At 43.3% G+C, this 17,500-nt stretch overlaps 1 protein-coding gene across 1 annotated transcript in view; it reads left to right on the top strand.

Annotated features, from left to right (window-relative positions):
- LOC109881048 (rho GTPase-activating protein 29-like) overlaps positions 1-16,267 on the top strand; it is an 89,176-nt gene extending 72,909 nt beyond the window's left edge. The window contains 10 exon segments of the mRNA XM_031809889.1: positions 1,095-1,283; positions 3,340-3,477; positions 3,632-3,858; positions 3,860-3,964; positions 4,520-4,652; positions 7,981-8,030; positions 8,123-8,243; positions 8,765-8,938; positions 9,119-9,274; positions 9,451-16,267. Of these exon segments, the coding sequence (XP_031665749.1) occupies positions 1,095-1,283; positions 3,340-3,477; positions 3,632-3,858; positions 3,860-3,964; positions 4,520-4,652; positions 7,981-8,030; positions 8,123-8,243; positions 8,765-8,938; positions 9,119-9,274; positions 9,451-10,686 (2,529 nt within the window). The 3' untranslated portion in view covers positions 10,687-16,267.
- The last annotated feature ends 1,233 nt before the right edge of the window (positions 16,268-17,500 follow it).

Raw genomic sequence — 17,500 nt, 5'->3', positions numbered from 1 at the left:
TCTCCCTTTCTACTGTCTCAGTGCTCCATGTCTCTCTCTGTCTACTGTCTCAGTGCTCCCATGTCTCTCTCTGTCTCTTGTCTCAGTGCTCCCATGTCTCTTGCTGTCTACTGTCTCAGTGCTCCCATGTCTCTCTCTCTCTACTGTCTCAGTGCTCCCATGTCTCTCTCTGTCTCTTGTCTCAGTGCTCCCATGTCTCTCTCTGTCTCTTGTCTCAGTGCTCCCATGTCTCTCCCTGTCTACTGTCTCAGTGCTCCCATGTCTCTCTCTGTCTACTGTCTCAGTGCTCCCATGTCTCTCGCTGTCTACTGTCTCAGTGCTCCCATGTCTCTCCCATGTCTCTCTCTGTCTACTGTCTCAGTGCTCCCATGTCTCTCCCTGTCTACTGTCTCAGTGCTCCCATGTCTCTCCCTGTCTACTGTCTCAGTGCTCCCATGTCTCTTGCTGTCTACTGTCTCAGTGCTCCCATGTCTCTCTCTGTCTCTTGTCTCAGTGCTCCCATGTCTCTCTCTGTCTCTTGTCTCAGTGCTCCCATGTCTCTCCCTGTCTACTGTCTCAGTGCTCCCATGTCTCTCTCTGTCTACTGTCTCAGTGCTCCCATGTCTCTCGCTGTCTACTGTCTCAGTGCTCCCATGTCTCTCTCTGTCTCTTGTCTCAGTGCTCCCATGTCTCTCCCTGTCTACTGTCTCAGTGCTCCCATGTCTCTCTCTGTCTACTGTCTCAGTGCTCCCATGTCTCTCGCTGTCTACTGTCTCAGTGCTCCCATGTCTCTCCCATGTCTCTCTCTGTCTGTCTCAGTGCTCCCATGTCTCTCCCTGTCTACTGTCTCAGTGCTCCCATGTCTCTCTCTGTCTACTGTCTCAGTGCTCCCATGTCTCTCCCTGTCTACTGTCTCAGTGCTCCCATGTCTCTCTCTGTCTACTGTCTCAGTGCTCCCATGTCTCTCCCTGTCTACTGTCTCAGTGCTCCCATGTCTCTCCCTGTCTACTGTCTCAGTGCTCCCATGTCTCTTGCTGTCTACTGTCTCAGTGCTCCCATGTCTCTCTCTCTCTCCTCCAATCTAAGTGTGTTTCTCTCCCTGTCTACTGTCTCAGTGCTCCCTGGCGTGTCATAAGAAGTGTCTGGAGACTCTGGCCATCCAGTGTGGTCATAAGAAACTGCAGGGACGACTACAGCTGTTTGGGATAGACTTTACCCAGGCAGCGAAGAACAGCCCAGATGGGATCCCCTTCATCATCAGGAAGTGTACCTCTGAGATAGAGAACAGAGCGCTCAACCTCAAGGTAAAACCCATACTGTTATAAAGCCAAGGTATACTGTGTAACCATAACAACTGACATGTATATATACAGTCACCACTATAATTATTGGTACCCTTGATAAAGATACTGAGCTATATTGTACGCACAAAAACATTTAAACATTTAATTATTCTATGCTAATACAATCGCTTCGAGAAAGAGATGGGGTTGGAAATGATTGGATCCCCTGTTTTCAATACACCAGTACCCTCCCCTTGCGAGGAGAACGACACTGAGCATTAAAAAAATAAAAAATTACATATTGGGAGAGATTTTAGACAATTCCTCCATACAGAATCTTTCCAGATCCTTGATATCCTTCGCCTGTTCTTATGGACTGACCCTCTTCAAATCAAACCACAGGTTATCAATGGGGTGGCAGGGTAGCCTAGTGGTTAGAGGGTAGCCTAGTGTAGCCTAGTGGGTAGAGCGTTGGACTAGTAACCGGAAGGTTGTGAGTTCAAGCCCCCGAGCTGACAAGGTACAAATCTGTCGTTCTGCCCCTGAACAGGCCGTCATTGAAAATAAGAATGTGTTCTTAACTGACTTGCCTGGTTAAATAAAGGTTAAATTTAAATTTAAAAAAGTCCAGAGACTGAGATTGTAAAATGTTGATTTTTGTGGTCAATTAACTGTTTCTTTGTGCATGTTGACGTGTGCTTGGGGTTATCGTCTTGCTGGAAGAGTCACTTGTGGCCAAGTTTCAGCCTCCTGGCAGAGGCGACCAGGTTTTTGGGCAAAAAATAATTATCCTGGTACTTGGTAAAGTTCATGATGACGTTGACCTTAAAGAAGAGCACCAGATCCAAAATAGCAAAACAAAATATCTGAGTAATTGTACAAAATATTAAGATTTATTTTTTTGGAACATACAATATAGCCAAGTATTGGTATTACTTATCGTGTGGGATTATCGTGTGGGATTATCGTGTGAGATTATCGACGAAAAGAGTACATTTGTTAGTTCTGAAGTTGCTGAACAGGCTGGTCGTTAATTATTTTAGGATGCTTTAACCCAGTCATTCTATTCATTTCATGTTGCCATGCCAAACAGATCATTAGCATGTAGCTAGCTAGCTAGCTAGCAGAGGTTCAATGATTACAAAAGACAAGAACATCAATAAATAACTAATTAATGAATCATTTATAAATAGGCAACAAGAACTTCATCAAACCAGCTGATTTGTGAAGTCAATAATATATTAATGAAGGATCGCCATCTTTACTTCTCCTCAGCTAGCTAGCCAACTAAAGCTAACACACGATCACATCAAGCAGCAGAAATGACAACAAACTATTTGCGTTTTGGTTTCTTTTACCTTTTCAATTTATTTCGATATATCCATTACAATGATGCTGATAAATGAATTTGCCTGGCTCATAGAAGCTGTCAGTCTTGTCACGTTTATATGCATGGTGTCCAAAAAACCTGCAATGTGTTGCACCTGCAACGTGTTGCACAGATCAGGCTTATATTAACCCCAAAATAAATGCTAGGCTAGTAGTATGGGGAAATATTGTGTTGACACTCTTTTTTTTCCCAGGAGAGATTACATTTATAAATTGACTGGCTGGGCTGTGGGACAGTGGATTCCAATGGAACTGTTAACAGGCATTACTCATGGAATGTGGGTGACTGTGGTTCTATGACTGTAAAAAGAGATACACTCTCATTTAAATGATTTGCCATTCTCATAGTCTCAGTCCAAAGCCATTCTCATAGTCTCAGTCCAAAGCCATTCTCATAGTCTCAGTCCAAAGCCATTCTCATAGTCTCAGTCCAAAGCCATTCTCATAGTCTCAGTCCAAAGCCATTCTCATAGTCTCAGTCCAAAGCCATTCTCATAGTCTCAGTCCAAAGCCATTCTCATAGTCTCAGTCCAAAGCCATTCTCATAGTCTCAGTCCAAAGCCATTCTCATAGTCTCAGTCCAAAGCCATTCTCATAGTCTCTAATGTGCAATACATTAGTGCAATAACTGAAGCTAATGGGCTTTGATGTTGGTGATCTGGTGTATTGTGTGTGTGTGTTTGTCCAGGGAATCTACCGTGTGAATGGGGCTAAGTCTCGTGTGGAGAAGCTGTGTCAGGCGTTTGAGAACGGCAAAGACCTGGTAGAGCTCTCTGACCTCTCACCCCACGACATCGCCAACGTGCTCAAACTCTACTTGAGACAGGTGGGACACTGTCCACTTTCTGGTTTTTTTCTCAATTAAAATGGTGATAAAGAGCATCCTTGTTTTACACTGCTAGATCATTCTTATGTAATAATGTACAACACATTTCCCAAAGATATTGATTGATTACTTGATTGATGAATATCTTCTGTAGTTACCAGAGCCGTTGATCCTGTACCGCTACTATAATGACTTCATCGGATTGGCCAAGGAGAGCCAGAGGGTGATCATCGAAGAGAAGGCTATAGCCAGGGTCCTCCAGGAACAGGGGCAGCCAGGGGGTGAACAACCCCGACTAGGAGGCACCCAGCCTGGGGTAGAGGGAGAGCAGCCTCCCCTGACAAACCAGCCAACCTGGAGGAGGAGAGCTGCCCAAACAGCCCAGTATCAAACTCAACAGAGTCATCTTTAAGATTAGAGACCTGTTACGACAGCTTCCTCCTGCACACTACAGGACCCTCCGCTTCCTCACGGCACACCTACATAGGTAAACACACCCCCTCTCACTCCCCCTCACCCCCCCCTCGCCTCCCCCTCACCCCCCCCTCACACACCCCTCCCCCCCTCACACACCCCTCACCCCCTCACACACCCCACGCCCTCACCTCCTCCTCATATACACCCCCCCTCACACACCCCACCCCCCCCCTCACCTCCCCCTCATACACCCCACCCCCTCACCTCCCCCTCACACACCCCACCCCCCTCCTCCTTCTCTACCTCCCCTCACACACCCCACCCCCTCTCCTCCTTCTCCACCTCCCCCTCACACACCCCACCCCCTCTCCTCCTTCTCTACCTCCCCCTCACACACCCCCACCCCCTCTCCTCCTTCTCTACCTCCCCTCACACACCCCACCCCCTCACCTCCCCCTCACACACCCCACCCCCTCACCTCCCCCTCACACACCCCACCCCCTCACCTCCCCTCACACACCGCAACCCCTCATCTCCCTCTCCATACCCCCTCTTCCTCCCCCCTCCCCCTCACCACCCACCCGCCACACACCCCTTTTTTTAGGTTATTTATCTCTTCCCCTAGGGTGACGGAGCAGGCAGAGGAGAACAAGATGACAGCCAGTAATCTGGGCATTATCTTTGGCCCTACGCTGGTCAAACCCCGACAGACTGATGCAGAGGTCTCCCTGTCTTCTCTGGTCGACTACCCCTACCAGGTGAGTTCCTGTTAACCCTACCAGGTGAGTTCCTGTTAACCCTACCAGGTGAGTTGCTGTTAATCCTAACCCTACCAGGTGAGTTCCTGTTAACCCTACCAGGTGAGTTCTAGTTAACCCTAACCCTACCAGGTATATATACCTGTAGACTACCCCTAACCCTACCAGGTATATATACCTGTAGACTACCCCTAACCCTACCAGGTATATGTACCTGTAGACTACCCCTAACCCTACCAGGTATATATACCTGTAGACTACCCCTAACCCTACCAGGTATATATACCTGTAGACTACCCCTAACCCTACCAGGTATATATACCTGTAGACTACCCCTAACCCTACCAGGTATATATACCTGTAGACTACCCCTAACCCTACCAGGTATATATACCTGTAGACTACCCCTAACCCTACCAGGTATATATACCTGTAGACTACCCCTAACCCTACCAGGTATATATACCTGTAGACTACCCCTAACCCTACCAGGTATATATACCTGTAGACTACCCCTAACCCTACCAGGTATATATACCTGTAGACTAACCCTACCAGGTATATATACCTGTAGACTACACCTAACCCTACCAGGTATATATACCTGTAGACTACCCCTAACTCTACCAGGTATATGTACCTGTAGACTACCCCTAACCCTACCAGGTATATATACCTGTAGACTACCCCTAACCCTACCAGGTATATGTACCTGTAGACTACCCTAACCCTACCAGGTATATATACCTGTAGACTACCCCTAACCCTACCAGGTATATATACCTGTAGACTACCCCTAACCCTACCAGGTATATATACCTGTAGACTACCCCTAACCCTACCAGGTATATGTACCTGTAGACTACCCCTAACCCTACCAGGTATATATACCTGTAGACTACCCCTAACCCTACCAGGTATATATACCTGTAGACTACCCCTAACCCTACCAGGTATATATACCTGTAGACTACCCCTAACCCTACCAGGTATATATACCTGTAGACTACCCCTAACCCTACCAGGTATATGTACCTGTAGACTACCCCTAACCCTACCAGGTATATATACCTGTAGACTACCCTAACCCTACCAGGTATATATACCTGTAGACTACCCCAACCCTACCAGGTATATATACCTGTAGACTACCCCTAACCCTACCAGGTATATATACCTGTAGACTACCCCTAACCCTACCAGGTATATATACCTGTAGACTACCCCTAACCCTACCAGGTATATATACCTGTAGACTACCCCTAACCCTACCAGGTATATATACCTGTAGATACCCCTAACCCTACCAGGTATATATACCTGTAGACTACCCCTAACCCTACCAGGTATATATACCTGTAGACTACCCCTAACCCTACCAGGTATATATACCTGTAGACTACCCCTAACCCTACCAGGTATATATACCTGTAGACTACCCCTAACCCTACCAGGTATATATACCTGTAGACTACCCCTAACCCTACCAGGTATATATACCTGTAGACTACCCCTAACCCTACCAGGTATATATACCTGTAGACTACCCCTAACCCTACCAGGTTATATACCTGTAGACTACCCCTAACCCTACCAGGTATATATACCTGTCGACTACCCCTAACCCTACCAGGTATATATACCTGTAGACTACCCCTAACCCTACCAGGTATATACCTGTAGACTACCCCTAACCCTACCAGGTAATATACCTGTAGACTACCCCTAACCCTACCAGGTATATATACCTGTAGACTACCCTAACCCTACCAGGTATATATACCTGTCGACTACCCCTAACCCTACCAGGTATATATACCTGTCGACTTACCCCCTAACCCCTACCCAGGTATATATACCTGTAGACTACCCCTAACCCTACCAGGTATATATACCTGTAGACTACCCCTAACCCTACCAGGTATATATACCTGTAGACTACCCCTAACCCTACCAGGTATATATACCTGTAGACTACCCCTAACCCTACCAGGTATATATACCTGTAGACTACCCCTAACCCCAACCAGGTATATATACCTGTAGACTACCCCTAACCCTACCAGGTATATATACCTGTAGACTACCCCTAACCCTACCAGGTATATATACCTGTAGACTACCCCTAACCCTACCAGGTATATATACCTGTAGACTACCCCTAACCCTACCAGGTATATATACCTGTAGACTACCCCTAACCCTACCAGGTATATATACCTGTAGACTACCCCTAACCCTACCAGGTATATATACCTGTAGACTACCCCTAACCCCTACCAGGTATATATACCTGTAGACTACCCCTAACCCTACCAGGTATATATACCTGTAGACTACCCCCTAACCCTACCAGGTATATATACCTGTAGACTACCCTAACCCTACCAGGTATATATACCTGTAGACTACCCCTAACCCTACCAGGTATATATACCTGTAGACTACCCCTAACCCTACAGGTATATATACCTGTAGACTACCCCTAACCCTACCAGGTATATGTACCTCTATACTAACCCTACCAGGTATATGTACCTCTATACTAACCCTACCAGGTGTATATACCTGTAGACTACCCCTAACCCTACCAGGTATATATACCTGTAGACTACCCCTAACCCTACCAGGTATATGTACCTCTATACTAACCCTACCAGGTATATGTACCTCTATACTAACCCTACCAGGTGTATATACCTGTAGACTACCCCTAACCCTACCAGGTATATATACCTGTAGACTACCCCTAACCCTACCAGGTATATATACCTGTAGACTACCCCTAACCCTACCAGGTATATATACCTGTAGACTACCCCTAACCCTACCAGGTATATGTACCTCTATACTAACCCTACCAGGTATATGTACCTCTATACTAACCCTACCAGGTGTATATACCTGTAGACTACCCCTAACCCTACCAGGTATATATACCTGTAGACTACCCCTAACCCTACCAGGTATATATACCTGTAGACTACCCCTAACCCTACCAGGTATATATACCTGTAGACTACCCCTAACCCTACCAGGTATATGTACCTCTATACTAACCCTACCAGGTATATGTACCTCTATACTAACCCTACCAGGTGTATATACCTGTAGACTACCCCTAACCCTACCAGGTGTATATACCTGTAGACTACCCCTAACCCTACCAGGTATATATACCTGTAGACTACCCCTAACCCTACCAGGTATATATACCTGTAGACTACCCCTTATTTTTTTTATAACAGTGTTGCCTGTGAAAGAACTTGAAGACATCTAAATTATAAACGTTTGTTTTCTCCCCTTTATTGACTGTTGTCCCTCCCAGGCTCTGATGGTGGAGCTGCTGGTACGTCACTTCCAGGTGATCTTTGACTTGTCCAGCCCCTCTTCCTACCCCCCCACCACCACCTCCACGGTGGGCCAGACCTCCCCCGACTCACCCCTCAGGAGAAGGAGCAGAGACTCAGCCCCTCCTCCTACCCCCCCATCACCACCTCCACGGTGGGCCAGTCCTCCCCCCGACTCACCCCTCAGGAGAAGGAGCAGAGACTCAGCCGCCACTCCACCTCCCTGCTCGACATGAAGGAGGTGAGGAGGTCCAAGTGTCTTTTAATGATTCAACCGTTTATGCAAAGGGAGGAGGTGAACTCTGAAGTCTCAGGAGCAGTTGGGGGGGGGGGGAATAAGGGTTCATTAGGATCCAAACTTTTTATTATACCAATCAAAGCATAGGTGACGGTTGTTTGAGGTTGTTTGAGGTTGTATGAGGGTGTATGAGGTTGTTTGAGGTTGTATGAGGGTGTATGAGGGTGTATGAGGTTGTATGAGGGTGTATGAGGTTGTATGAGGGTGTATGAGGTTGTATGAGGGTGTATGAGGGTGTATGAGGGTGTATGAGTTTGTATGAGGGTGTATGAGGGTGTATGAGGTTGTATGAGGTTGTATGAGGGTGTATGAGGTTGTATGAGGGTGTATGAGGTTGTATGAGGTTGTATGAGGGTGTATGATGGTGTATGAGGTTGTATGTAAAGATTGGCCACCTTGGTTAGAATCAATTGACTGTTTATCTTTGTTGTCGTTCTTTGATGTTCCGAACCGTCTCCAAGCAGAGTGCCAAAGTCGACAAGAGGCACTCGTCAGTCATCCAGTCCTCTCAAACCCTGGATGATGTGAGAGAGGTGAAGACAGACAGGAGAGAGTTAACAGCCAGCTCCTCCTCCTCTGCTGCTGGCTCCTCCTCCTCTGCTGCTGGCTCCTCCTCCTCTGCTGCTGGCTCTGCCTCGGTTAGTTGGTTTGTTTCTGAGTGAGAGAGTGAAATAGTGAGAGAGTGATTAATTTAGTTATGAAATGTATTTTAACAAGGGCAATGCACATAAATGTACTTTTCAGGTTCAACATCAATGCTAAACTGTCAGAGTTAGGAGTTAGCAACACAACACAACACATTTTCGTTTGTCCCGTAGGTCCAGAGATCTACCCTGGTGTTTGGCCGTCCCAGCCTCAACCTCTCCTCCTCTGCTACGGCCCCGAAGGTCCAGCTCCGGCCCCAGCGCGCTAGAATCCTGTCTCGACCAATCAGCATGCCCCTGGAGCGCTTGCCCCTCCCCACCCCCTCACAGGTCACCACCCATCACTTTACCTGCTGTTGTATTCATTGTACATACTGTAATTGTCTTGTGATTGTTTTTTAATGTTGTGTACTATTGTTTTTAAAAGTTATTTTTTTTAAACTATGGCTGTAAGTATGATGAACCTTCATGGGGATTAAATATAGTACACTCATCTCATCTCTCAGGTGCTCGACAGAAACAGCCGTAACAACACGTTGGATCCCACCGCTAACACCATCGTGGAGTCAGCCGAGCCGGAGAAGCCTCGGATTGGTGGGGGGTCAAGGGTCAGTACCTATTACATCGACACCCAGCAGGCCGTGCAGCGGAGGCCCTGGGACAGGAAGTACAAACACTACGACGTCACGCCACGCACCGCCATGATCATGGCTAATTTACCGCCGGCCGGTACTGGCCCTGGCCCAAAACCGGGGAAACAGCCGACGATGCCGACACAACTGTCCGTGTCTGGGCCAACCAGCTCTGCTCTCCCATCCAGTAGTAGTTTCAGCACTATATTCCCCAGTAACCCATACACAGTGTTGTTGAAGGCTGGCCAGGCGTCCACAAGAGACCGAGAGGAGACTAAGGATAGGCCTAACTCTGCTGCTGGAGGGGGTGGGGAGACCAGAACATCTACCAACTCCCCCATAAAGTTCAGACAACCAAGGATTCTGCAGCCTCCACCCGGAACCTTCTATAAGCCGTCTGGTTATTCAGGCGCCAGAGGCTGGCCATCATTAAGTACCTCTGGGACCACTAGCCTCACCAAAATGTCCCCAACTTCTCCTACTGTTAAAGCCACTTCCCAGACTTCTCCTACTGTTAAAGCCTCTTCCCAGACTTCTCCTACTGTTAAAACCTTCTCACCAACCTCCCCTACTGTTAAAACCTTCTCACCAACCTCCCCTACTGTTAAAGCCTTCTCACCAACCTCCCCTACTGTTAAAACCTTCTCACCAACCTCCCCTACTGTTAAAACCTTCTCACCAACCTCCCCTACTGTTAAAACCTTCTCACCAACCTCCCCTACTGTTAAAACCTTCTCACCAACCTCCCCTACTGTTAAAACCTTCTCACCAACCTCCCCTACTGTCACTGCTCCTCTCCCCCTCTCTTCCTCCCAATCCTCCAGCATGACTTTCTCCTCTTCTCCTATGGTTACCACCACCACCACCCCATCCCCTACTGCCACCTACATCCTTCAAACCTCACACCTCCCCACACACACCCTACAGGACTCTGTGGACAGCTCTGTTAGTGTTGACCCCGAGGTCACGACCTCCGCTGACCTTTCCCCCCGCCAGTCCCCTCCCCCCAGCAGCCCAGAGGTCGTCCCACTGCAACAAAGACTGAGACCCCGGCCCAGACCCGGCGCTCGCCTGCAGGAGTTAGAGCACAGAGAGGCCCATTTTGTCTGAACCGTAAAAGTAGACTTCAGTAGTCTGATATCATCACACACAGACAGGGCCACACCATTGGCCAAGACTACTGGTAATGTCTTTAAGAATATAGGGAGGGCATCGCTTGGGAAGAACCAATGGTGGAACTGTTGGGAGATATTTGGGAGAACGTTGCTGTTGATGTCTGTAAGCAGGAAGTTGTCCCCACTGTGTATGATGATGTCATATTACTGTCTACCTTTGAAGCCAGATATATTTTGTCTGTGTGTGTGTACAGTGTGTGTGTGTACAGTGTGTACAGTGTGTGTGTGTGCAGTGTGTGTGTGTGTACAGTGTGTACAGTGTACAGTGTGTGTGTGTGCAGTGTGTGTGTGTACAGTGTGTGCAGTGTGTGTGTTTGTACAGTGTATACAGTGTGTGTGTGTGTACAGTGTACAGTGTGTGTGTGTACAGTGTGTGTGTGTGCAGTGTGTGTTTCTACAGTGTATACAGTGTGTGTGTGTGTACAGTGTGTGTGTGTGTGTGGGTGCAGTGTGTGTTTGTTTGTACAGTGTATACAGTGTGTGTGTGTGTACAGTGTACAGTGTGTGTGTGTACAGTGTACAGTGTGTGTGTGTGTACAGTGTACAGTGTGTGTGTGTAACTATGTTGTTACGGTGTATCTCTGTACCATATTATATATTGGGGGAACAGTACTATTATATTGACGCCAAGACAAGATGTGTGAAAGGAACACACTGAACGTGTTACATTAGACGTGTATAATATATTCTATGTTTACAGTCCTCACAAACAGAAGCAGGATCTGTGAACGGTCGCTCCCTAGACATTTGGAACAAGCATTTAGGCTGGTATTCAATCTATTTGCAGATACAGATCCAGATAGCAGTGGACAAACCTTTATATCAAAGGTTAATTTTCACGTGTAGCTGTCCATTTCTGTGTGTCAGTGTCAGCTCCATCCATGTCTGTGTGTCAGTGTCAGCTCCATCCATTTCTGTGTGTCAGTGTCAGCTCCATCCATTTCTGTGTGTCAGTGTCAGCTCCATCCATTTCTGTGTGTAAGTGTCAGCTCCATCCATGTCTGTGTGTAAGTGTCAGCTCCATCCATGTCTGTGTGTCAGTGTCAGCTCCATCCATGTCTGTGTGTAAGTGTCAGCTCCATCCATTTCTGTGTGTCAGTGTCAGCTCCATCCATTTCTGTGTGTCAGTGTCAGCTCCATCCATTTCTGTGTGTCAGTGTCAGCTCCATCCATGTCTGTGTGTCAGTGTCAGCTCCACCCATTTCTGTGTGTCAGTGTCAGCTCCATCCATTTCTGTGTGTCAGTGTCAGCTCCATCCATTTCTGTGTGTCAGTGTCAGCTCCATCCATGTCTGTGTGTAAGTGTCAGCTCCATCCATTTCTGTGTGTCAGTGTCAGCTCCATCCATTTCTGTGTGTCAGTGTCAGCTCCATCCATTTCTGTGTGTCAGTGTCAGCTCCATCCATGTCTGTGTGTAAGTGTCAGCTCCATCCATTTCTGTGTGTCAGTGTCAGCTCCATCCATTTCTGTGTGTAAGTGTCAGCTCCATCCATTGCTGCTATGCAAATAAAATGCACTTCTCAAACCGCCATCCAGAAACTGTTACATCTGATATCCTGGTCAATACTGACCTGTTACATCTGATGTCCTGGTCAATACGGCCTGTTACAGCTGATGTCCTGGTCAATACGGCCTGTTACATCTGATGTCCTGGTCAATACGGCCTGTTACAGCTGATGTCCTGGTCAATACGGCCTGTTACAGCTGATGTCCAGGTCAATACGGCCTGTTACAGCTGATGTCCTGGTCAATACTGACCTGTTACATCTGATGTCCTGGTCAATACTGCCCTGTTACATCTGATGTCCTGGTCAATACTGACCTGTTACATCTGATGTCCTGGTCAATACTGACCTGTTACATCTGATGTCCTGGTCAATACTGCCCTGTTACATCTGATGTCCTGGTCAATACTGACCTGTTACATCTGATATCCTGGTCAATACTGCCCTGTTACATCTGATGTCCTGGTCAACACTGCCTGTTTTTGTTACAAATAGTTTCTACCTGCCATTACTGCCATGTCATCAATAGATTCTACCTGCCATCATTAGATTCTACCTGCCATTAATGCCAGGTCATCATTAGATTCTACCTGCCATTACTGCCAGGTCATCGTTAGATTCTACCTGCCATTACTGCCATGTCATCAAAAGATTCTACCTGCCATTACTGCCAGGTCATCAATAGATTCTACCTGCCATTACTGCCATGTCATCAATAGATTGTACCTGCCATTATTTGCCATGTCATCAATAGATTCTACCTGCCATCAATAGATTATACCTGCCATTACTGCCATGTCATCAATAGATTCTACCTGTCATTACTGCCATGTCATCAATAGATTGTACCTGACATCAATAGATTCTACCTGCCATTACTGCCATGTCATCAATAGATTCTACCTGCCATCAATAGATTCTACCTGCCATTACTGCCATGTCATCAATAGATTCTACCTGCCATCAATAGATTGTACCTGCCATTACTGCCATGTCATCAATAGATTCTACCTGTCATTACTGCCATGTCATCAATAGATTCTACCTGTCATTACTGCCATGTCATCAATAGATTCTACCTGTCATTACTGCCATGTCATCAATAGATTCTACCTGCTATTACTGGCATGTCATCAATAGATTCTACCTGTCATTACTGCCATGTCATCAATAGATTATATATGCCATTACTGCCATGTCATCAATAGATTCTACCTGCCATCAATAGATTCTACCTGCCATTACTGCCATGTCATCAATAGATTATATATGCCATTACTGCCATGTCATCAATAGATTCTACCTGCCATTACTGCCATGTCATCAATAGATTCTACCTGCCATCAATAGATTCTACCTGCCATTACTGCCAGGTCATCAATAGATTCTACCTGCCATTACTGCCATGTCATCAATAGATTATACCTGCCATTACTGCCATGTCATCAATAGATTCTACCTGCCATCAATAGATTCTACCTGCCATTACTGCCAGGTCATCAATAGATTCTACCTGCCATTACTGCCATGTCATCAATAGATTCTACCTGCCATCAATAGATTCTACCTGCCATTACTGCCATGTCATCAATAGATTCTACCTGCCATTACTGCCATGTCATCTATAGATGCTATCTGCCATTACTGCCATGTCATCAATAGATTCTACCTGCCATTACTGCCATGTCATCAATAGATTCTACCTGCCATTACTGCCATGTCATCTATAGATGCTATCTGCCATTACTGCCATGTCATCAATAGATTCTACCTGTCATTACTGCCATGTCATCAATAGATTCTACCTGTCATTACTGCCATGTCATCAATAGATTCTACCTGTCATTACTGCCATGTCATCAATAGATTCTACCTGTCATTACTGCCATGTCATCAATAGATTCTACCTGTCATTACTGCCATGTCATCAATAGATTCTACCTGTCATTACTGCCATGTCATCAATAGATTCTACCTGCCATTACTGCCATGTCATCAATAGATTCTACCTGCCATTACTGCCATGACATCAATAGATTCTACCTGCCATCAATAGATTCTACCTGCCATTACTGCCAGGTCATCAATAGATTCTACCTGCCATTACTGCCATGTCATCAATAGATTGTACCTGCCATCAATAGATTGTACCTGCCATCAATAGATTCTACCTGCCATCAATAGATTCTACCTGACATCAATAGATTCTACCTGCCATCAATAGATTCTACCTGCCATTACTGCCAGGTCATCAATAGATTGTACCTGCCATTACTGCCATGTCATCAATAGATTCTACCTGCCATCAATAGATTGTACCTGCCATTACTGCCAGGTCATCAATAGATTATACCTGCCATTACTGCCATGTAATCAATAGACTCTACCTGCCATTACTGCCATGTCATCAATAGATTCTATATGCCATTACTGCCATGTCATCAATAGATTCTACCTGCCATCAATAGATTGTACCTGCCATTACTGCCAGGTCATCAATAGATTATACCTGCCATTACTGCCATGTAATCAATAGACTCTACCTGCCATTACTGCCATGTCATCAATAGATTCTATATGCCATTACTGCCATGTCATCAATAGATTCTACCTGCCATAAATAGATTCTACCTGCCATCAATAGATTCTACCTGACATCAATAGATTCTACCTGCCATTACTGCCATGTCATCAATAGATTCTATATGCCATTACTGCCATGTCATCAATAGATTCTACCTGCCATCAATAGATTCTACCTGCCATTACTACCATTTCATCAATAGATTCTACCTGCCATTACTGCCATGTCATCTATAGATTCTATATGCCATTACTGCCATGTCATCAATAGATTCTACCTGCCATTACTGCCATGTCATCAATACATTCTATATGCCATTACTGCCATGTCATCAATAGATTCTACCTGCCATTACTGCCATGTCATCAAGACATTCTATATGCCATTACTGCCATGTCATCAATACATTCTACCTGCCATCAATAGATTCTACCTGCCATTACTGCCATGTAATCAATAGATTCTACCTGCCATTACTGCCATGTCATCAATAGATTCTACCTGCCATCAATAGATTCTACCTGCCATTACTGCCAGGTCATCAATAGATTATACCTGCCATTACTGCCATGTCATCAATAGATTCTACCTGCCATCAATAGATTCTACCTGCCATTCCTGCCATGTAATCGATAGATTCTACCTGCCATCAATAGATTGTACCTGCCATTACTGCCTTGTAATCAATAGATTCTACCTGACATCAATAGATTCTACCTGCCATCAATAGATTCTACCTGCCATCAATAGATTCTACCTGCCATCAATAGATTCTACCTACCATCAATAGATTCTACCTGCCATCAATAGATTCTACCTACCATCAATAGATTCTATCTGCCAATACTGCCATTTCATCACAAATTGGAACATTTTTGGGAGTTCCAAAATTGAGCTGGAATGAAGTTACCCTTCTCAAATATATCATAGCGTCAAGTCCTTGTCGTAATGTTACAGAGAAGCATTTTGTTTGTTTTGTTGGGAGTTAAAATACCTGTATATTATGTTAGTTTTTACTTGTACATTTACACAGTACATGAAATGTTCTACGGTGTTCCTGTATTGTATGTCATGTGATTTGATTCTAGCTACATTAATTAAGCACTTACTTAATTCAGGTCCAACGTTTTTATGTTTTCCAAACGTTTAAACATGTCTGTCATCGCAATACATTCCACAGAGAAGAGATGGAAGCATTTTATAAAGTGAGACCAAAAAAAAAAGTTTCAACATTTAAAACAAATATATAATAATAATAATAATTCACCCATATTCCTGTTCAGATTATAATAATCTAAATCTATATCTGTTTTTTTTAATATGTGACATATAAACTGCAAGGTTTTGTTTCAGTAAATTGTTTGTAACTACAAAAAAAGACAAAATGCAAAAAATGTCTTGCATTAAATTAAAGTATAGCTGACAGTTTGACTGTTGACATTTATTTTTTTATTAGCAAATGTTCAAATAACTAATGTTCAATACATGAATATATACAGTACCAGTTATATATATATATACACTATATATATACACACTATATATATACACTATATATATACACTATATATATACACTATATATATACACTATATATATACACTATATATATACACTATATATATACACTATATATACACACTATATATATATACACTATATATATACACTATATATATACACTATATATACACTATATATATACACTATATATATACGCTATATATATACACTATATATACACACTATATATATACACTATATATATACACTATATATACACTATATATATATACACTATATATATACACTATATATATACACACTATATATATACACTATATATATACACACTATATATATACACTATATATATACACTATATATATACACACTATATATATATACACTATATATATACACTATATATATACACTATATATACACTATATATATACACTATATATATACGCTATATATATACACTATATATACACACTATATATATACACTATATATATATACACTATATATACACTATATATATATACACTATATATACACACTATATATATACACTATATATATACACTATATATATACACTATATATATACGCTATATATATACACTATATATACACACTATATATATACACTATATATATATACACTATATATACACTATATATATATACACTATATATACACACTATATATATACACTATATATATACACTATATATACACTATATATATACACTATATATACACACTATATATACACACTATATATATACACTATATATACACACTATATATATACACTATATATACACACTATATATATACACTATATATACACACTATATATATACACTATATATATATACACTATATATACACTATATATATATACACTATATATACACACTATATATATACACTATATATACACACTATATATATATACACTATATATACACACTATATATATACACTATATATATATACACTATATATACACTATATATATATACACTATATATATATACACACTATATATACACACTATATATACACACTATATATATATACACTATATATACAGTACCAGTTATATATATATATATATACACACTATATATACACACTATATATAT

Source organism: Oncorhynchus kisutch, linkage group LG30, assembly GCF_002021735.2.
Source record: "Oncorhynchus kisutch isolate 150728-3 linkage group LG30, Okis_V2, whole genome shotgun sequence".
Classification (NCBI taxonomy): domain Eukaryota; kingdom Metazoa; phylum Chordata; class Actinopteri; order Salmoniformes; family Salmonidae; genus Oncorhynchus; species Oncorhynchus kisutch.
The sequence above is the reverse complement of the archived record's forward strand: the minus strand, read 5'-3'. Positions and strand labels throughout refer to the sequence as shown.